A 24,085-nucleotide genomic window follows, 5' to 3' on the forward strand; every position below is an offset into this window, starting at 1 on the left:
CATTTGGTTGAGCATCAACAGTCAAGCCTGCAGAGTTGTATAAAGCCTAACATTTACAGAATTACACAGAGCTGGGCAGCCAATCATCCTGGGAGATCCTCACAGTATGAATGACTTCGAAGACCTCCTTGTAGGAGAGTGGCCCTGGCAGTTCTCTCGCTGTGCCTTGGGAGCCCTGGCTACCACGCTGTGAGTGACACTCGGATCCTCCTCTAGGCCCATTGGGTCAGCCCTCTTTGTAGACTCTGGAAGAAGGAGTACTAGCTTTGTTGCTGGTTCACTAGCAAAGCAACATTTTGTCTTGAAATCAAACCACAGTTAAAGTATATTTGCTTTAAAATAAAGGAAGCAATATTAAAGAAATATTCAGAGAGAAGACCAATGCAGGGATAGGGCCACTGATACTTGGAACACAAAATAAAATTTTGTGTTAATAAATTTTTTAACATTATTTTTCATACTCTGTTAAGGGGAAAAATGTTGAATTGATAAAGAAATAAATTCTGATGACAACAATCTGAACTTTGAGGTGGCCAAAAAGATCCCAAGAGCCATTTAATTTTACCCAGCTATTTAAACTATGTCCAAGTTTTCAAAATACCCCTTTTTAAAAAGTGACTTTTTTTTAAGTCATGGATAAAGATGGAAAATGAGGAACACCTGTAGACCTTAATTTGAGGCTGTGGCAGACTCTGCAAAGTGCTGAAAAATGCTGTTTGACACCAAGACAAGATACCAAAGTGGATCATTAAAGGGACAGTGTGAGTTAGGACTAACCACACTATCAGTGCATTCAGTATGCGTTCAGACTAACCTCAAATTAGAAATGTAGCCGACATCATGTATCTGGGTTTTGGCAAAAAGGCTTTGATAAAGAGTCTCATGATATTCTTTGAAAAAGGATACAGACACATGGGCTGAATGATATGAACACTTTCTTTAAGAGAGCTTTCTATGTAACTGAAGAATCACACAAAATGCAACCATGTCCATCTGAGAGCATGTTCTAGTGCTTAGCGCTGCGTTGCTGTCCTATGCATTTTTGGCACCTTTAATGGAAATAAATCTTCTAAAACAAAGCTTGGCAAAAATAAAAAAATCTGTAGCCAGATGGCAAATATCTTACATACAGCTTCCATCACATGTTTTCTTGAAAAAAAATTGTAAATTTTACAATCATTCTTCGCTCAAGGGCTATATAAAACTGAGAGCAAATCATATTTCCCATGGGACATAGTTTGCCATCCCCTGTTCAAGGATGTATCAAAGTTGAGGACATGAGGGAGAATAAATATATTGCTTGACAGGATAGGATCTATACAGACATCATGAGGTTCATGGCACATTAGAACTGGAAGGGTCCTGAAACCTAGAGATCATCTGGACAAAGACCTCCTGATCTATTCACTGGTCAAACTGGGACATCCGGGGATTATGGGCTGGCAGAAATATATTTTAAAAAATGCATGGGCTTCTATTTGAAATCCCAAACTCCTAATTATATGAAAACGAGGTTGCTGCTTATGACTTGACAGCCGAAGCAGTGAAGAATGGCATGTTAGCAGAGTCAGCCAAATATGGGTCCAGAGTGTGATGTGGTCCTAAACTCCAGTATCCAGAATAAGACAGCACCTTTCAACTGCTTGCCCTGGAGTATCATGGCAGTAGTCACTGTTATAATATGTGAGGAAGGCTGAAGAAATTGGAGGTGTTTAAACTGGAGGATGTGAATAACAGGATTTTAGAAACTGCAGAGCACAATAATGCTATATGAGCCAAGAATGAGCTGGTTCTTATTGTAAGCCTTGACTGGGAGAGCAGGCGGCAGGGGAGAGAAGTGATGGTGACAGCTGCCTACAGTGCCAATGGCTGCTGGGACACTGGATAGAATGTATTCATGTGCTTAATTCTCTCTTTAAGTCAAACAGCACAAAATATTTAGTCAGTAAAAGGGTCTATTCATTTTTTCTCGAGCAATAGTCCAACATCTCAGGTAAAAGGCTGTTAAGGAAAGAAATACTATCATTATGACCAATCAAACTGTGTGGTCCCAGATGGAAACTGGGGAACTCCACGCTTACACTATGCTTAACTCTTTCTTCCCTTATCTTTCCTAAGTCTAACTTTGCCCTCTGTAGATAAGACACATCAACTCCTACTAAATTTGCTCCTTTTTGTATATGACAATCCTTGAGATATTTGAAGACATACGCTCCCTAAATCTTTGCTGCTTCGGGAAACATCACTAATTTCTTCTACAGTTCATTAAGTCTCACACATGCCATAGTTTTCAGACTGCCACATCCTATGAGATCAATTCAGAGTTTAAAATATTATTTTTATATGTAAGGTTCCATTTGATCCTGTGGAGGCAGGGAAAGTTTCATTCTCATTCTGTCTTTCTCTCTCTCTCTCTCTCTCTCTCTCTCTCTCTCTCTCTCTAGATAATGAGAGAGAGAGAGAGAGAGTGCATTAGGCAGGCAAGTCAACTGAACAAAGTCCAGGAAATTTGCATTACTTGTCTGACACATAGAGTTAGAGAGTGTGTCAGGTCCAGGATTATTACCAAGTCTTTTGAGTTCTAAGACCATGCTCTCCCAGATCCTGTATTAAAGGCTACACAGTTTAAAGGGACTCACTTAGTGTGGTTTGAAATATGGTAATAGAATCTTCAGCAGCACATACCTCAGGGTAAATGTGCTAAATCATCCTGAGTAGAAACAATATAAGAAACAGGATGGGGGGACAAAATGACCAATGTGGGCATCTTTTCTCCAGTTCAAATCACCTTGGTTCTTTTACCCTCTATTCTATTTCAATCCATCACGAAATTTCTAGAGACACTCCTAAGAGGTAATAATATTTACCAAATAAAACTTTAGAGATATCAAGTTCATACCATCCCAAATTCATTTCTACAGACCTGTATTTGAAGCTGGAATTGTGGGTGAACAGTTCTCCTTGGCACATGTTTCCATCATGGAAGTTAAAGTCATGGTAGGCACTTGATGACTGCCTAAGAAAACACAAAGGAAAATATGACATAGAGTCAAATATGCACAGGATGAAAAATGAACCTACAGTTCTAAAGACATGTAAATTAAAAGTATACGTACTACAACTTAGCTGTGTTTCTAACGTCCTAGGAAGTTAGTATGAAACACTGAACACAGTTTTGCCTATTGAAGCAATTTTGTAAATGGAGAATAGGTTCATAGGCCTACCCACTAAAAGCCTTTTATAACTTTTTTAAAGTGGCTGAGATAAAGTATTAATACTTTAGACCTTTACTACCATTTGTAATAATGTTTCTATCGGCAAACTCATTCAGGTTCTGATTTGGGATGCCAGGAATGTATTCCCCTCAATGTGGTTGGCAGTCCCTGAGCCCTAAGCTGCTGGTTCCTATAGCTGAGACAGGGACTGCTGGTGGTAGTGGTTCTAACAGTCAGGTATAGGCTCCAGGGAACAGGGCATCAAATGCCTTGGGGAGCAAGAATTTTCTGCCAGATCTGTGTTCAGGATCTTCTATTCTTCCATAGTCCCCAGGAATCCATCTCTTTCCTGGCTCACCACCTATTTTCCTGACCCAGAATAGAATACAAAACAGTCACCCTCCTATTTGTATGAAACAATGTTTCATTTTTTAAAAAATGTTGTTTTTGTTAGCAACAAATATGAAGTAAAGAGATTCCTCTCAAACTTATTTTTCACATAGAGCCGTCAAGGGAAGTCTTCATGATGCAGAGACAGGGGTGGGTCTAGTTGTACCTACAAAGGGCTGTGGCAGTACTGAAGTACATTTCCAAGCAACACCACACCATGGTTACCCTGACTCTGACTCATTACCTGAGATGGGGTAGAAATGGCAAAGGAAAGCTGGAGCTTGTTGGAAACATGATGATGAGGAGGAGGAGGCAGAGTGAGGCTGGGGTTGTCAGCCACACAAACACAGGAGCTAACAGCTGACGTCCTCTCCAGAAAGGGTCCACAGATTTACCTCATCCCCTGAGGGTGGCCACATTCCCATTAGCCCTGACTTATGGGTGGGTGGGTGTGGGGGGTCAGAAAGTGAGAGGAGAGGAGTGTGTCCTAAGCATCCTTCTAGGCTCCAGAGGCCCAGAGCTGAGGCCTGGGAGAGCAATAGTTAACTAGACGACATAGAGAGATACAGACACAATTATCATTGAACAGAGAGAGTGAAATACAGGTTATTTTTTAATGTAGGGCATTAGAGGAAGAAGAAGTTAATTATATGAGGAAAAAATCACCCAGAAAGCTTTTTGGAAACAGGTCCATCTAAAGGAGTCATAGGACTTAGATTCAGCAAGATAAGGCAGGGAGCAAAGGGGATGATTCCAGGTGCAATGTGTCTGACAAAAGGCGCAGAGGCCAACAAGGCATGGACCAGACAGAGTGACCAGAGCTACTGACCACCGCTTTGAACCAAGAACCCCACAGCCACTGCAGATCCTAAGGCTGTGAATCAATGAGAGACAGTGAGAGCTGTGGTTGGAATGAGGAATTTGGGCAGGCAGAAGAGAGGCAGCAGGTAGGGGAAGCTGCATAGGCAGCTCTTGCAGAATTCTGGGTGAGTGGAAATGAAGGTGAGTAACAGGAGGGTGGTCCTGAAATGGGGAAGAAGGACAGGTGTGAGCAAGAGAAACTGTCACCTCCGCTTCTCAACAGATACTTCCCTCTAAGTTCCTAGACTTTTCTAAGACATCAATTTCCTGAAAATTGCTCAAGTGGTGGTTACTTCATCTATCAAGCCAGATTCCTCTGGTCCTACAGGCAGAATCTGTGTTTCCAATGCCATTTGCTAATTACCCATCCTCTACTCTCATGGGAGCCTGTGATGGCTTCACCATTCAGCTTTAGAACTCTCAAGCTCCCCTCGTTGCTCCCATCAACTGGTTTTCTGATCTTTCCTTCTCATTTGCTGAAGAGTTGCATACTTCTCTGCACGCCAAATTTCACTGGCTACCTAGAGGTATCCTCAACAATGTCACTCAATACGTAGTCAACTTTGTGAGCAAACAGTGTCCAATACATGAAAGAACAAGCTTTGTGCTATGCATCAATAGAGACAATATATGGCATTAGAAATGAAATTTAAGATATTATGAAAACAAGAGTGTTTTTCCTAGGGCATCATGTCGTGTATGATATCAATTTACGAAACAAACACTCTTAATCTATGAATAAGGGTTTAACTTTGTTAACTGTTCCCATATTCTGGGTTTTCATAGTATTTATAAAAGCTTTATTTAACAGCATTCTATATGAATGTGCATAAATATTTTTTAGTAAAGAGTTTGAAATTTCTGGTCTACTGTTGCCCATTTTTTAAAAAGCAAAAAAAAAAAAAAGAAGGTATTTTAANAAGGAAAATATTTATATGCATAACACAATGATAATCAAATTACTATTTTTTAGATGATTTATAGGAAAAATCTATAGAGACAGAACATAAAATTGTGGTTACCAGGGGTCAGATTTGGGGAGTAGATAGTGACTGCTTCCCAGGCATAAGTTTTCATTTTTTTCCTTAGTTAATGTAACTAATGTAGAGGTTTTGGGGAGCAGATGGCTTATATATACATACACACACACATACATATACACAAACACAGGTCCCTATATTTATACCTGCAAAACTCTAGAAAAACACGTGAGGAAGAAAACAAGAAAGACAGTAACAGTAAGTATTTTATATTCTTGTGAATAAAAACTAATATCTAGGTATAAAATTTAGGATAGTCTTAAGTTAAATAACTTCCAGTCCACATAGATGATGTTTCCATTCTGTGCTTTGATGACTGAGACTTACTAATAGACCTAAATACCATTTATTTATCCCATAATCTGAGATACTACTATATATCATCAATTTAGTAATTAAGAAATGTTTGTTAAAGGCAAGAGAGAATATCATTTGCAAGGCATCACTAATTAAATCCTGGTTTTAAATTCAATGGTTTGAGGAGACAGAGTTTCATTGTTTGGTTTCTATTTTCTACAACTCATAGCCAGCAGAATCACCCAGAGAAACCATTAGCAAAGTACAGAACTACCCAGTGCAAAGTGATTTCTACCCAGCAAAGCAGGGGAGGAAGAAAAAGACATAATACACTTCAGAAGCTTAACCAAAACAACAAAAGGTAGGAAAGGGGGAAAAACACTTTAGAAAGCACAATAAATAAAAAATTCAAAATAACACAGAGAGAATAAACCCTAACACCACAGGAATCACACTGATTATAAATGGATGGTGTCTAACCAGTCAACAACAAAAATAACGATAGTATGTAAACTCTGAAAGTCACACACTGATAGATTTGGTCCATTAATCACAATATTTTGAGCATGTCTTCCTCCTATTGCTCAATATTTTGAGCAAATTTCTTATGATCTGATGGTTTCAAATCAAAGCATTTATCATTTTCAATTATTTAAGTATAATATGATATACTGTGATCAAACATGTATGGAATAATGATTGTGAATGATGCTAGCTGTTGTTTTGGGGAGACAGGGAAATGAGGAGGAAAAGGATTCCAAAGTTATTATCCTGCCCTGAAGTTGTTGACTGTCTTTTGCAATATTGTTAGCTTTATTGAAACTTTCTTACTGAGACTAATTGGGATGATGTTTCTTGTATAAATATTTCCCTATACACATTGACAGCTAATATACAGTCTAAGAGTACTTCACATTCCTGACTCTTAGTAGTGATCAAAAACATGTTCTCAAAGGAATGAAAGAAAACATTTCCTGTATTCGTGTTTATCTGTAATCCCGTTAACAAGCTATGCACAAGTCACATCTGCCATCAGAGAAACCTCGTTTAGTGGTAATAGCAATACCTGTAACAGGAGTTCGGTTTTTCAGCCTATCCACTTCCATAGTGAAGTCATCTTTCAAGAAAAGGAACCCAATAATGGAAAACAGGTAGACAAGGATGAGAGCCAGGACTGCAGTTAGAATAATAGAGCGGCCATTTCGTGTGACACTTTTTATGACATTCAGCAGAGTCTCTTCTCTGTACACCAAATCAAAAAGCTACAAAAATAAAGAAAACATGAATAAGAAAAAAAGGTGCTGGAGGAAAAAGGTAAACAAACATAATTACAAATATAAATCCAAGCCATTCTAGTTTATATGTAAAGAAATAACCAAACCACCTTAAAAATGAACCAAAGTATTTATTTCTTCTTCAGCTGGAATGTATTAATAAACTGTTTTTCTGGAAAGATACATCTAGCACAACATGTAATATGCATCTGTTGGTTTCATAACCAGCATAATATCAATTTATTAAAACATTATAAAAATTGCCTAGTTTTACATTTGAATTTAGAAAACTTACATTGTACTTTATCAGCTTAGCTACGTATTCTTTATTTTTGGTCTTACTGATATTCCGCAGTTACTTCTGGAATATGTAAAATGGCTAAAGTGAGAATGCTGAATTAGGTCCTCCTAAGTGATGAATAATTGACAAATTCATTAAATGTATTATTTAATCAAGGGATTAGAGGTGAAATTATAAAAACAGTTTTATGAGCTTGATGCAATGAAAAAACCATGAAATTTAAAAATATTTGGGAAATACAAACATCCTTCCTTAGTAACAAGGTATGATGAGGAAAAAAACCTATTACTTTAGTATATGCTTTTGTAAAAGGAAGTATAAACAAACATATAATATGCAATTTTGCTAATCAACTTTAATAGGTTACTACCTCTTTTGTCTTTTGTAGTAGAAAATCTATTCACTAGTCAAGGTATGTGTTTGCAATCTGTAGCTGACACTAAGGACAATTTTATTTATTGCTACATTATAAAGTTGAAATTATACATCGGCAAGTACATGTTTTATTATTAAAATCTGGTTAAATGTAATAAAATCACATTCACTTTTAAAAAGGTCTAAATATCTGTTTGGAAATGAATAGCGTTTTAAAAATTGGAATGATTGGGGCTTGTCTTCTATCTGTGGGCAGTAATTAGGGTTTCTGAACTGGCTGGAATGATCAATTATGTGTCATATACCCTTTCAGGCCCTTTGTTCTATTTTTTTTCCTGAGTGCTGAGGGTTAGACACTTACTGTCCAATTTAATTATAGTCTTGCTATCTAGATATTAACTTGTTTGCTCATCTTAGGAAACTGCTATTTTATGATGGTTAAATTTTTTTAAAATCTATTTTGCTGTCTATCTCATGGAAGGAGCAGACAGCGTTAGAAATAAAGTCAATATTATTCAGCACAGAGAAATTAACTAATGTACATTCAACTTCCAAATTGTCGACACTGTGGCTTATTAAATTTACTTAAGCTGTAAGTTGATGTAGTCAAGATTTTTCTTTAACTCAGTAGGGGTATAAAGAAAAAATCTGGCAACGTGCTGAGGTCAGCTCTCGAGAAAGTTTATAGCTTTCAGAAGCTCCTGGGATGCTAGTTAAAAATGCATATTCCTGAGTTCCATTTTAGGCCCATGGAATCAGAGTTTTGCGAAAGCTATTGATATTGGACAGGCTGATAGCTCTTTCCATTAGTTTCTGAAAAGAAAATCTAGAGTGTGGTTTTTACTACTCTGAATAAAGGACCAACAATTGTGGGTACAACAGGGAATTCATATTCAAATATCTTTTCAAATACAAAAAAATATTTTAAAAATATGCTTACATATCTTTTTTTGGTATTAGATACATTACTATTTTCTTGTAGGATTAAACATCAAAATGGACTATATTCTTTTCAGAACCAACCCAATAAAAACAAACTACCATCAATATGGTAAGATTTGAAAGATAAAAGACCAGAGGAAAATAAAATTAGAAAAGGGAGTTAATAAAAACATAAACATTTATGTACATCATTTTGCAAGTTTTTCATATTATCTGATATGGTTTGGCTCTGTGTCCCCACCCAAATCTCATCTCGAATTGTAATCACCATGTATCAGGGAAGGACCTGGTGGGAGGTGATTGGATGATGGGGTGGTTCCCTCCTGCTGTTCTTGAGAGAGTAAGGGAGTTCTCCAGAGATCTGATGGTTTTAAAAGTGGCAGTTTCCTCTGTGATCCTCTCTCTCTCCTGCCACCATGTAAGACATGCCTTGCTTCCCCTTTGCCTTCCGTCATGATTGTAAGTTTCCTGAGGCCTCCCCAGCCATGTAAGTCAATTAAACATCTTTTGTTTATAAGTTACTCAGACTCAGGTAGTATCTTTATAGCAGTGTGAGAACAGACTGATACATTATCTGTTTAATGGATCTTGATATTCCTGGTCTCCCATACTAACCCTATCCATTTTATAAACAAGAAATTTAAAGCACAAAATTATATAAGCTCATCAAATTGTATATATTAAATGGGTACAGCTTTCTGTACGTCAATTATACTTCAGTAAAGTGGTTTAAAAATTATAGAATATCACATGTCAGTCAGGTAAAAGTGCTGGGTATAATAGGACTTGACCATGACAGGTTAAAAAAATGGACTTATTCTGGTGAATCAGGACAGAAAGAAGATTCATTTAGATTGTTATAACAGAAAAAATTATCTATTGCTGAATAATCTAACTGAACCACCTACAAGTTTATATGATAGTATAATAGACAAATCTCTTCACTGTGGCTCTTTCAAGTGTTTGAGGGTATATGGAAAATTGGCCTCATTTCAGTCTTCTCAAATGGGTGTGCTAGAGAACAAGGAGACAGGAGGTGCTGGATTTATCCCTCATGACTCAGGCAAACTCCTCAACAAAATGTTTTTAGATCTTTAACTTGTGTTCAGGAATCATCTTATCGAACAATACTCTCTACTGCATGCCAACTATGAACCAGAAATATAAATAAATTGTTCCTATTGCATCATGATGGTAACCTGATAGTGCTTTTTAAGTTTCAAAACATTGTCACATATTTGTGTTCACTCCTCTCCTGGTTTATGGCTATAAAGCAGTACATATGTAGGAAGGTAAATCAGAATTTCAAAGAAAAGCAATCTTTAGAAAAAAATCGGAAAGAGTCACTTAATGAGCTAAATATATGTAGAGAAGTTTAACAGCAATGACATATTAAACCGAAAACCATAAGATTGCTCTTAAAAGAACTGATTGTCCTTTTTGCTATAATGTTTTTTATCTCCCTCATTTTACTTATATGCCATTCTAAAGGTACACATAATTTCTGATATTATAAATAAAATACAATGATTTCAGTACCACAGAAAATATACTCCTGTTTTGCCTCCCACACTCTGTAGGAGAATCTTTAAATGTAAAGGAAAATATTAGTTGGATGAAAGCAAAAGCAGCCCTTGTCATGTGAAGCCTGGGTCAAGAGGTGGGGTGATTGGTTGCTTCTCAGAGAGGAAATAAAGAACTCCATCACCTGTGTGGTTACCCAAAGAAAAAAGGCTACAAATGATAATAATTCATGCTTTTCCTAGGAAATTCTAAAAATAACATAATTTGTCCTAAATGTCAGGCTTTGCTTAAAAAAATATCAAAGGAAGAGGCATAAGAAGCAGCAGCATTGTGTATTTTTTCAGGAGTGATTGTCCACATAGAGATGTACTCACCAGGAAGCTATAGAAGAATTCATGGACAAAAAGGCCCAGCATGCAAACCAGGACATATGCCACGTGATAGAGAAAGGCCATATCCAGGATGACTGCTCGGTACCCACGGGTGAACGTGCCACGATTTCCAACAAAACTCACCAGAAATACAATTTTATTACAAAGCTGAAGGGAGGAAAGGATTAGAGATTACTGTCTTATTTATCCTGAAACTCACATGGATGAAAACTATTATTCATAAAGTCCATGACTTTTTGACATGGATGAAACTATTATTCATTAAAATCTATGACTTTATGACATGGATGAAAACTATTATTCATAAGGTCCATGACTTTTTTTTCACAATTTCTCATTTTGTAGTTTTTCAGCATTGCTTACAAATTTGCATGTAAACATAATACATGCAAAACTTGCATATTTTGTGGTTCTAAGAAGAGAGAGAATGATTAAGAAACAATGCAGTCAAGACAAGCCTGGATTTAAATCTTGGTCCTTCCATTACTGTTATGTGACCTAGTTCATATAACTTTGGCCTTGACGATTTCTTCTGAAAAACCGGAATAAAAGAATTTCCACCACATAGAACCTCTCAGAAGAATTAATGATATAATGTACTTGAAGCCCTTAATATAATGACTCCTAAAAATATTACTTGTATTACATTTTTTAGATTAAAAGTAATATATAAAATGTTTTATGATGTAAATATAACAGAAAAATATATTTTCAGGAAATATCCAGAGATCTGTTCTTGATTTTGTGTTTTTATCCTGGATTTTTCCCACTATTTTAAGCAAGTAAGTGATTAAAATTATTTTTCCATTTAATTTACTTTATATACACAGAAAATATAAAAATACTTATATACTTGAGTTAAAATAAATATAGCACATACGTATTTTTTCTAATAATAATTCAATCAACATTTTGGAGTGTTTATAATGCTTCTGACCATGTAGAGTATTTATATTCAAACTACATTTTATATTGCCTTTTGTGGCATAATTTTGGAATGTAGAAATGTATACTGAGATCATTTGTCAATAACAACGATCTGTGTGCACTGATTTATAAACTTAGCACCATCTATTTGGTTCTAGAATCACTGCAGTATTTACAAACTGAGAGCCAATTTTGAGTCTTAGTCATCAAGGAAAGAATTACAGATTTCAGAGGTTTACAGTTTGCTCTTCCTAATCATTCTGAGTTCTTTAGGTTATCTAATGGAACCATACTTGTCTTTAAATGTCCAATCCTAACTTTGGAAAAACAGGTTGCTCTTTGCAACATTGTTGATTTATTCAATATATATTAACAAATCATGGAATGACTTTTAAATAATGTAAGAAGGACCATAACACTTTGAAGTAGATGCAAAATTTGAGGGATTAGAAAGCCTTTCCCTTTCAATTTCTGAAGTTCAAATTAATACAAATGAAGTGAGAAATGGGTTACTATTACATATTTTGAAGAGCCAAACATATTAACAACATAGCAATTAAAAAGGCTAAGCCTTTCCTAAATTTCTCCCCTGCTGATTAAGTATCCTCTCAATAATCGATGTTATCACTTCATTCATGTCTTACTTCACTGTTTAGTGTTTCATCGTCAATATTTTATGTTGTTATTAAATATAGCTGTAGCATAATGGATGTCTTTATATTTTCTGCCCAAGAGCAGTTTTAATATTATAAGAAGTTATTATTTTAAAACCCAGGAAATACAGAAAAATGCTAATCTATATGATGTATTTAACAATAAACACCCCTGAAAATGGTAAAAAAGAGAGTGTCCAGAGAAGTAATATTCAGTAATTATTTAAATTGTTTTGAATGCCATTATTTAAATGCATACTATTTATCTTGATTTACCCACTAGAGTTCATCAATATGAAATAGAAATAAGTTCTATAAACATAAAATTAATAACTGGAATCATGAGTTTTCAGGGGGACAAATGATATGTTTAAGATACATTGTTTATATGATCTCTGATTCTCTAAATTAAATCATAAAAATTATGCAGAAAAACTATAAGCTCCACATACTGAGGAAAAAAATACAGTATTTAAATTTGAATTTAAATTCTCAAAAAGAACAATATGTTTCATTTCTCAAATAATGTAAAAACAAGACTACATTTCTTCCTAAAAGATACTCCACCATTTCACCTGAAAAATAAGAATTTCCCTTATTTGTTTTCAGGTTTGGGGTTTTATTTTTGAACCTGGATCTAAAGCTTGATGAATAGATTCCTGTTCTCTTCACTAAGTCTTGACTTGGAGTGGGGTTGATACTGACAGTGGCATCTACTTATTTCTTTTGAGATCAAAAACAGGGAACTTGTGTCCTTTTTTTCAGAGTGTTCATATGAAGGGGAAATACAGGCAATAATAAATGATTTGGGTGGGAAAGAAGTTGAGCTACGAATTCTCCTTTCTTCATGAAACTTACAAATTGGTTTCATACAGCATTTTCCATGGAAGCTTGGAATATTTATGCCAAGAATGAGCAAGTTGCTAAAACATTCTCCCTTTTCACATTATGAAAAAGTTGGCATCATCTAACCAGTCCTTCATTTGTCAATACAATTTTAGCAAGGGTCAATGTGAGTGATGATATGTGGACAGTGTACCCAGGAAACAGGGCAAGATGGTCACAAAACTCTTCTGAGCTGGTACTAAGAGGTTCCTCAAGTCAACACACAAATACCAATTTGAAGGACCATAACTGTCTCATATATATATTTTTTCTTACTCTGTCTATTATTCAAAGCCACCCTTGACACAGTTTTTGTTGGGAATGAGGTGAATTGTGTGGTGGTGGGGAAAGGGTTAGAATTAAAACAGCATCAATGCAAGCTTTGGGACAGTCTTTAAAAAGTGATAATACACCATCCAAATGATTTATAAATAGATCTTCTAAAAGCAAAAGCAAAATTAAGGTTTGTTTGTTAATTAATGTATACTAAAATAAGTTCATTACATTTATTTAAATTTATTTAATTAAATTATCTATTTGATTATTTATGAAGTTAATTATTACTAATTATTTACTAAATAACAAGTTAAGTTACTAATTATTAACTAAATTATTAATGAATGTAGTTTATTTAATTAGTTAATAATTTAGTAAATAATTTATACAGTGTATATGAAAATACTTCATTGAATAACTTATTTAGCTAATAAATTATGTAACTAATAATGTAACTATTATTACTGAGTAATAATAAAATACTACTTTATTGAATAATTCAATTAATTAATTAATTAGATAATTTTAGTTGAATAAGTTATTCAATAAAGTAGTGTTTTCATATATACTTTATTGTTATGTCTTTGCATGACTTTTAACAGTACAGTACAGTGGAAAGACACTGGGTTAGAAGGTAGGTCATCTGGCTCATCAGAAGGCCAGTCTTGGCTCTGTCACTAATTTCTTGCTTTGGTAAATCCTTCTGGTGTATACAGGACTTTGTTTTCTAATATCTAAAATGAAATGCCTAGATGTGAACAATCCTTAAGCTCCCTTATAGCTGTAGAATTCTATGTGATATCCTTTAAATGTTACCATTTTATTTGATCACCGACCTTTATAGCTGCTTTATCTTTGCCTTTATACTATTTATTTGGTACTCTGTCCCTATCAAGAATTCTATCTCCATCTTACATTGTTCCTATGGGAAAACATGACCTATTTTATAGGAATAAATTGTAGAAAGAAAAAAGACTATGTACTTATTTATTGAAAAGTAAAACTGAATTTATGATTTAACACCATTACCATATTTTCATCAACCAGGTAAATTAACCTTCTTACTAAAAATGAGATGATTTGATTCAAAAATCTCCATTTCAGGGGCATTACACCTAAGGCAGAACAAGTTTCTAAGATCAATGTGGAAGGCAAAATTCGCATGCAGTCAAAATCACCCTGGAAATCTCTTAAATTGCTGACAAAACAGAACAGTAAGCACAGGTTATGTAAATGGTAGCATCTCTTACTAAATTCAGCTCATTCTAGTTTAATGCCAACACTGGACATTGGAGCAGTTTTCTGTTCCTGCAACTAGAAGTAGTTAGGGGCATTCAGTGACCATCTTATATGAAAACAGGTGTGCACACATGTGTGTGCGCACAGAGAAAAAGAGAGAGAAAATATGAGTTTTTACTCCTAATATATCATTTAATTTGTTTATATTAAATTAATATATGGTGGAACTCAACCTTACAAATTAGCAGTAACATGAGACCTCCCAGAAAGCTATCTACAAGTAAGCAACTAGGGACATTACTCTGTTAAATTTGAACACAGTGGCTCACTGTTAGTAGACTAGCTAGCTATCTGCTAAACTCCATTTGCTTCTTCTCTCTGCAAATGGTGAGATCAAGTTATTAAATGAATTATACATTTCCAGGTACTATTAGAAAGGAGAAATCATTGTAAATAAGAAGTTCAGAAGATACTAAAAGATCTTTTTCTGATATTTTAGTACATTGCTATTTATTAAAAATCTGAACAACAAAAATTAACAGAGTGGTTAAACAGATAATATAGCACCCAAATGTAGTTATTAAAATGAGGTTTTCAAATAAATTTAATGGCATGAAAAAATATTAAGTGACCCCAAATTTATAAAATGTGTGCTTATATTTGTCAGAATGTATTAATTTCCATTACCAATAACTAACAGTGCAGTGCAGAGGGAAGAACACTAGACCGGGTTGTAAGATGTGCTTTATAACCGAGAAAAAAAAAACTTGAATTTTTAAAAATATCTCCAATATTGTGATCACTTCTGTGACAAGGCAACCTAGTTGAAATCTAAACCAACTCCTAGTTTTAGAAATGAATAAAGACAATAAAAAGGAAGCACAATAATAAACAGAAACCAGTACTAAGTGGTCAGAAAGCAGGTTGAGGGTTTTCCTCCCACTTGATTCCTTTTCCAAAAAGAAGACTTTCTGCATTGGCTTAACATTGTGAAAGACAGAGTCCAGAAACAACTCTCTGTGAACCAAAATACAAATATTTTTATAATCATAACAAAAATGTTTTACAATTAAAGAATGCTGCATATATTTTTACAGATAGTTGGTAAACAGTTGCCATTGTTCCTATTCTATCATTATCACTGTTATTAACCTTTTCTAAATCTTTTCAACGTATCTCCTTAATAATCCAGTGAGGATAAATCAGGCTTTAATATCTTCCCTTCACTAATGAGAAGAATGAAATTCAGAGGCTTGCTGATTTGCCTAAAGTCTAGAACTCTGATGCTCATTAAGGCAAAACTGTCAGGTAGATGTCTTCTTTTGCTGTTCTTGTTTCTGATACCTATAGTTTTAGCACTTATAGTTTCACCTCTTACACAATGCAATCTTTTAAGTGTAAATCAAATTAATAAATGTACTAAAACTTAGGATACAAAACATGACTAATTGATGTTTTCCTGTATTTATTTCCCACCTCCTAGATAATGATAAACCGTAGATAGCTTTGTAGTGAACTTTTTTGTTTGTTTGTTTGTTTGTTTGTTTTGAGATGGTGTCTCGCTCTGTTGCCCAGGCTGGAGTGCAGTGGCACCATCTCAGCTCACCACAACCTCCACCTCCTGGGTTCAAGCAATTCTTCTGCTTTAGCCTCCCAAGTAGCTGGGACTACAGGCACAAGCTACTATGCCTAGCTAATTTTTGTTTTGTTTCTGAAACAGAATCTCACTTTGTCACCCAGGATGTAGTGTAGTGGCCTGATGTTGGCTCCCTGCAACCTCCACCTCCCAGGTTCAAGAGATTCTCTGGCCTTAGCCCCCCAAGTAGCTGGGATTACAGGTGTTCACCACTATACCCTACTAATTTTTGTATTTTTAATAGAGACGGGGTTTCACCATGTTGGCCAGGCTATTCACAAACTCCTGACCTCGCATGATCCACCCACCTCACCCTCCCAAAGTGCTGGGATTACAGCCATGAGCCACTGCACCCAGCAGTGAACTTGTTATGTTAAAAATGAAGGTAGATGATATTCACTACAACGTTTTTATTTTTTTATTTTTTGTGGAAATGAGGTCTCACTATGCTGACCAGACTGGTCTCAAATTCCTGTCCTCAAGTGATCCTCCCACCTCAGCCTCCCAAAGTATTGAGATTACAGGCAAAACCCATAGCACCCAACCTAAAACATTTTTGTTAATCCACGTAATATTAAAATTACAGATAAAATTTTTTCTATTAATATCAACAATATCAAAATGACAATTATTCCACTGAATGTGTTTGTCCCAAATGAAAGTTGTTTTTCTTGGGTCAAATACTCTGAGCTGGTAGACCATAATGTATCCTTTGACTGTGCAAACAGATGTTCTATGCTGTAAAGGCCATTAGAGTACCCACAGATTTATAAAATTAGTAAGGGAGAGATGGTGCATATCTGCATGTATGTTCTTTCTCATAAAGAAAGTGAAATATAAAACTTGCCTCTCTTATGAAGAGTCATTTGCTATAGTGGAATTATTTTCGCCAAACCAGGCAAAAGTTATCTTCCTATCCTGTCCCACAAGGGGGAAAAAAACTCCAAATGTTTTTGGTTTCCCTCAATAGACATTAGAATGGTATGCCTTATCTCTTTATATATTCTTGGTCCAAAAACAAAGGAAATGCAAATTGGTGAGTATGACACATCAGCTTCTGGATGGCAAGAACCATTTCCTTTATCGTCTTGGTATTTTTAGTGTCTATTATATAACAGAGACCCAGTAAATGGTTATTATTTTTGGCCTAACTCTAGCTATTATTTCATTTTGTCATATTTGGATTTTTTTTTCACTTGGATTCATGTCTTCCTGAGGGCCAGTTACCAGTTTATAAATATTATTTGTTTCTTCAAATAATATAGTTCGATATGCAATGTATGTTTTTTTTTTTTAAGTCAAACGCATAGGCTTAGAAAAATTTAGACAAATTCATGACTATTTTCTAATTTGCTTGGTTGTAATACTGTAAAATTACCTTATTTGCAAGGCATTGAAAGTACATGTTCAGTTCATGTAAACACTTTCTGAATGTTTCAATGCCAGCTGTTAAAGTAGAGAAACATGGAACTGGGAAGGAGTAAGGCAGGTAGGATTAAATTTATAAATGTGACAACTTCTGTCCTCAAGAAACTTACAGAATATTTGGTCCTTTACAAAATTCTTTTCTGATAGATTTCTTCGTAGGTATAGTACACTTCCCTTTATTGAAATGATTGAGGATAACCGGTAGTTTGGTTGCCTGAATGTTCTAGCTAATTGGGAGCTGTCAAATACATCATGTCTAATTTTTGAAGAGTTGTAAATATTTGTTACATATTTATGTGCAAGCCACTGTAAATATATAAGAATATAAAGATAACTGTTTGCTCATTCATTCACTCACTCACTCATTAATTTATTTATTTAGGAAATATTTACTGAGTACCTATAATGTTCTTGATATTCAATGATCAATCCTTAAGCATGGCATAATGTAGTAGGGGAGATTAGTTCTAATTACAGATACCAGAATATAGGACATTACGTTAGAACCCAGTAAAAGATCGAAAGTGCTCTAGGTATTCAACACATAGATTAGCAATACTTATTTTCTTACCTGTCCATTTGTTATTTCATCAGTCTGATGATTTACCTTTTAACATCCCTGTATGGCTGTGCCATGCATAACGTTGGCTAGTCCCATTGAAATTGTATTTATCAGGTAAAATTATTTCTATAAATTTATCACTTGCTTTTTGAAGTACTACTACTCTGAAAGTACTACTACTCTGAAAGTACTACTACTCTGGTTTACTTATTCTAAACTCACCTCACTCAAGCTTAAAAATATGCTTCCTTATTCTAATACTTCAAAATTTGGTCAAAGATTATTCCTCTCTGACTTTAGTAAGTTAATAGCATTTGTTGTTAATAGTATACTCTTTTTCACATAAAAAGAGCCAAATTTAATATTTCTCATATAGAAATCTTTTCTCTTAGGTCATTTGATGAAAGGTATTCACTTTCAAAATTCTATTGAACATAATTTAATCCTTTTTGGATGATTTAGGATGTCACTTTGGAATATTAACAATGGCTCAGTCATTTTTGTCAATAGCTGTGGGTATAGGATGCAGAACACATTAAAACTGGATTGGATTAAATTGATGGCAGAACTAGGTCATGCCCCAAATATAACTTTCTTAAATATGGCAATCTTTTACTTAGCATTTTTTTTCCACTCAAAATTAAATAAAGAATGTACAAATTATGCTTTGGTTAATTTAGATTTACAATAAATTAGAATTCACTATGCATACATGAATTAAAACCATACAGTTACATTTTTATATTTCACATATTTTTAGGCCAATTCTGTAACAGTACAAAGCTAAGTAAAGTACTTACATTAGCTGCACCAAGAAGTATTAATGTAGGCCCAAGACCTATTGTATATATTGATCTGAGCATTATTGATACAAGAAATGGCCGAATACCCACAGGCTTGGAGAAGAAAAACAGCATAGATGTGCAGATCGCAACTGCTATCCAAAGAAGAATCGAGAACAATGGAGAAAGTATACCTGTAAAATGTGGAAGAAATTTATTGTTACTAAGAATAAAGCTAAAAAATGCTAAAATATTTGCTACTCTACTTTATATGCTACCATAAGTCAGAGCCATAATCCATTAAATTTCAAAACACCTTCTACATTCTCAATATTTCAAGGAAATGTCTTTGAACACATTACTCATTATTACATTTCCAGAAAGTTTGTGAATACTTTCATGCTACTTAAATACTCACTAGTTAATGTTCCTTTTATTAAGTCTGAGAACTGTTCATTTTTCTCTCATATGGGGATGGTTTGCTAAATACATTTGATAGACATCTCTCTTGGGAACCTTAATTCAAAATCTATGAATAATGACCATTAGATATATAGCTAAATCATGTGAAATCATTAAAAAATTAAATTCATACCTTGTCTTGTCCTATTATATCAAGTTTCCATATTCCAGATTTCTCTGAAGAATCTAGTAGAATAACTAGCCTTTATAAAATAGACATAACCTTTTACTGCTGAACACACTTGCATATATATGTGTATGAATATGAGCACAAGTGTGTATTTGAAGGCCAACTCAACTTCTAAATAAAATTTTGAGCTATTTAATCATCAGAAAATTCACATTCCAAATACCTTAAAAAATGAACTTCGTTACACATAAGATTTCTTAGGAACTCCCAAAAGGGAGGTTCAAAATATTTTTTCTTAATAAGTAGTACAATTCATTGACATTTACACTGACATGTGCGTTCAAGGAATCCCTCTCTGAAGGTCATGTTGTGCCACATTAGCAGAAGTAAATTAAAAGGCAACATTCTTGGGCTGATTGGATCAGCTCTGGGGCATCAAACACGTGTCTGTAGGCTAACATAGAAAGGAAACAACAAAATGGAGATTTTCCACTAGGTCCTCTGGCAAATATTCAATAACTGTCTTATTATTTTGACCACACCTCTTATCTTTATTTATAAAATTTGCTACTGCATGCAAAACTCTTCAAGGGCTTGGTGTGCATAGCTTTTGTAGTGTCATCAGAACCCTGGGATTATCTGACTCTTTTAATGAATTCTGTATAAACTGTTAGTTCATAGTGTATGCAACATCTAAAAATAGGTAGAAAGATCCTGTCAGCTGTTAAAAGACAAACAAAAAATCAGATAATGAACAGCACTCATTTAAGACATGTTTACTTTTGCAAGTTTTGTTCTTATCATGCTGTCTCCTAAAGCAAACAATGATGAAAGGAGCTTGGGAAGAGAGATTTGATATTACCCCTCACCAAATTTATAATCTGATAAGATTAATTTGGAGATGGGGAAAGAAAAAGGGTAAACTGCTCTGAAAGTTATCTTCAATTCCTGTCTTCTTGCAGTGCCAACATACAAGTACTCTACTCACGTTTATGATGATGTTGGCTTATAAGCGCTCTACATCTACCAAAATTTAGGCTGACCACCAACTGCCTTGACCTCACAGCTGTATAAGAGCCGTAGAGTAAATAATGCCTTCAACATTCTCTCTTGCTTATTGGGACTTGAGACTCCATCAGAATGCAAATTCTAAAAGAGTGAGGACCATCTCTAGGCCTATCATCATGCCTGTTATGCAACAACAAACAAAAATTTGTTGATTGAGTAAATAAACAAAAATCTATTCCGTGAGTTTGTTTTGAGTAAATGAAGTCTCCAGTTATCAATTTCCCAAGTCATGGAGCTTAGCTTTTAAGTTCACCAAAACTGACAATATCTACAAGGCACATTTATAGCTTTGAGCCAGTTATTTGACTTTTCAGTGTAATTCATAAGCAATGTCTTGGTGACATCCTTATTCTAGGATAATTTGGCATAAATACTCACATTGTGCATTGTCACTAATTCCTGATAAGCTATCCACCTCTTCACTATTCTTTCTAAGACAATACCTGGTTTGCCAAGATTTCCCCTTGATCAAACAGAAATTATAGTCATGCACTTAAAACTGGGTGTTCGATCTCTTTGTGAAAAGGACTCAAAGAGTGCCTAGTATAGCAGCTTGCACATACGTTCATACTAAATATATATTTGTGGAATGAATAAACCTAAAAGTTATTTAAAACAGCTATTGACAATGATGTTTGTAATTATCTTCTGTAAGAATGATCATATTGGTTTCTATCTAAAGATTCAATGCTAAAAAAAAGAACTCAAGTCTCTCTGAGAAACTCCAGAGAAGACAGTATAGATTTTCTTTGAGTCTTGTTCTGTCAGCCAGGCTGGAGTGCAGTGATATGATCTCAGCTACTGCAACCTCTGCCTTCCGGGTTCAAGTGATTCTCCAGCCTCAGCCTCCCAAGATGCTGTGATTATAGGCACCCCCACCATGGCTAGCTAAATTTTGCATTTTCAGTAGAGTCAGGGTTTCACCCTATTGGCTAGACTGGCCTCAGACTCCTGACCTCAGGTGATCCACCTGCCTTGGCCTCCCAAAGTGTTGGGATTACAGGCCTGAGCCACCTCACCCAGCCAACAGTACAGATTTTCAGAGTCATTCTTTACCCATTAGTGGTGGAAAGGGAGGAGCATTTTCTCTGCTTAATGCTTTATATATGTATCCATTTTCTATAATAAGCATGATATTATTTTAATACAAAAATTTTATAATTTATCCTATACATTTTTAAATTTTAGAAAGTATGAAGTTTATCCTTTATAAAAGAAAATTCAGAAAGCAAAATTGCAAACTTCAATCCAGTTCACACACTGGAACTCTGCTATCTACCTCATGCAGACTCTATAGTTTCCTGTACAGAACATGCTGCTTCTTACTTCCTTGTTTCTCTCCATTCCTCTGCCTTCCAAGTAGCCTCAGAGAGTTTCCTCTACCTCAGTCCAGCTAAAGTAGGTATCCACTCATAAATCCCTAGGTGGTCTTTACTATTGTGCCTTATTCATTTTTTGTCCCTTAATTAGACTGTGAATTCTTTGAGGGCAAGGACAAGTTTACTGATCTTTCTATTTTTAGGGCCTAGCACAGTGGCTGGCAAATGGTGGCACTCCATCAGTAGTTAAGTTGAAGGAATTGAAATCACCATGAAGAACTCATTTTCTTTAACACAAAGCACTTGAGGGAAAAAAAGAGTTACACTACAAATTTTAATATTATTTTTTTTGAAATCACATGCTATCTTGATATAAAACGTTCCCATGGCATCAATTTTCTCCACTAACTAGTCTGCCTTTGCCAAATGAAATCCAGGGTAGGGAAAGCTAGTATGGCAACTGTCAGCTTCTGAGTGGACATCCAGGAGATTCCCAGCATCAGCAGCTGCTGCTTCATTCACAACCAGCATAGCCTCATTCCTCAATGATGGCACGTTTCTTTTCTAGAGAAGCATATGTTAAACAAACAAACAGCCATGAAAACCAATCACCCAAACAAAGAAACCAAAACCAAAACCTTCGCCATAAAAAATAAGCCCTGGAGTCCTGAACAAATTCAAACCAAGCTCTTCAAAGCCTGGCAATTAAATCTGCAGTAGAGGGTGAAGAATGTGCAACAGGCTGGTCCTCTGAGAATTCTCTCTCCCATAACTGTCTCCCTTTAGTTATTGTACTCCATTACCTGGTTGAGGAGGAAAACTACTCTCTCAGTTAATATTGAAACCCAAGTGTGAACCAAATATTCGGGCACAAGAAACTCCTAGTAGTTCAGGCGTTCAGACTGGGAAATGTACCTGGAGGATGCATACACAGCTCATTCCCTTTGCCAGGCCCTCTGTTCTCACCACCACATTGGAATAGCATATATTAGGGTCTGAGGTTAGAAGGGTGGCATAGAGGTCTTTTTCTGGTCCAAGACTTACCAGGTTATTTCATAATCAACTTCTATATTGAGTCAAGGAACTTCAGGGTTGGACAGAATCTTTACATTTATGATTTTTTCTTTTTTAACTTTATCCTTTCCCAAGATTCCCCAAATGTCAACATCTTATATAACTACAATGATCAATATCAGGAAATTAACATTGATAGACCACTTTAATCATCTATCTAGTCAAAACTGGCCAATTTCCCAATTTATGTCCTTATTCTGAACCAGGGTCACACATGGGATTCAGTTGTCATGTCTCTTTACTCTCTTAATTTGGATAGTTCCTCAATCTTTTATTGTCTTTCATAAGCTTGATAACTTTGAAGAGTACTGGCCAATTATTTTGTAGCATACCCCTCATTTGGGGTTTGTCTGAAATTTTCTCAGTTTATTCATTTTTGGAAAATGATGTTACATCCTGGTCAGTGATTGTACCAGGAGGCACAAGATGTTGCTGGGTCTCATTACTGGTATCATTAATGCTGATCATTTAAAGTGATTTCCCCCAGTTTATAGTTATTATTTTTCCTTTCACAATTAAGTATATTGTGGGGAGAGATTTGTACATTATATATAGGTTATATACTTTTCATCATATAGTCACCCATTAATTTTAGCATCTACAGTACTGATAATTTTACTACTGTGATGTTTGCCAAATGGTAACATTCTATTTCCATCATTCTGTCTACACTTTATTAACTGGAATACAATTATTGACAAAAAGAGCTTTCTCTTCCCACTATCAATAGGAATTCCTGGATTCTTATTTTATTCTATGGGAGATAGTGTATCACTGTCAATAATCTTTTCCTCAAAATTTTCTCATATTTGACCTCCTGGAGACCTTTCATGTTGGAACCTGTGTTCTCTGACACGTCTCCATCATTTTAAAGCACTTCTTGAAGGAATTTTAATCTATCTTTAATCTCACCCATCTCTAAGTCCCTTCATAGTGACCCGGGCATACAGTTGTTCAGCCTGTTTGACCAAATCCAGCATCAGAGAACCTTTACCTCCAGCACAGAGTTTTCCTTCTCCAGACAATTCTGATG

The 24,085-nt window shown here is 35.1% G+C and overlaps 1 protein-coding gene across 7 annotated transcripts in view; it reads right to left on the reverse strand.

Moving 5' to 3' along the window:
• The window catches only part of ITPR2 (inositol 1,4,5-trisphosphate receptor type 2), a 494,659-nt gene that overhangs the window by 68,170 nt on the left and 402,404 nt on the right, over positions 1-24,085 (reverse strand). For all 7 annotated transcript variants that reach the window (XM_017507025.2, XM_017507023.2, XM_017507029.2 and 4 more), the window contains 4 exons: positions 19,018-19,193; positions 10,594-10,758; positions 6,870-7,065; positions 2,924-3,016 (listed from right to left, as the gene is read on the reverse strand). In XM_017507025.2, the coding sequence (XP_017362514.1) occupies positions 2,924-3,016; positions 6,870-7,065; positions 10,594-10,758; positions 19,018-19,193 (630 nt within the window). The remainder of the gene's footprint in view (positions 1-2,923; positions 3,017-6,869; positions 7,066-10,593; positions 10,759-19,017; positions 19,194-24,085) is intronic.

The sequence above is a fragment of the Cebus imitator genome, unplaced genomic scaffold, assembly GCF_001604975.1.
Source record: "Cebus imitator isolate Cc_AM_T3 unplaced genomic scaffold, Cebus_imitator-1.0 Scaffold367, whole genome shotgun sequence".
Lineage (NCBI taxonomy): Eukaryota > Metazoa > Chordata > Mammalia > Primates > Cebidae > Cebus > Cebus imitator.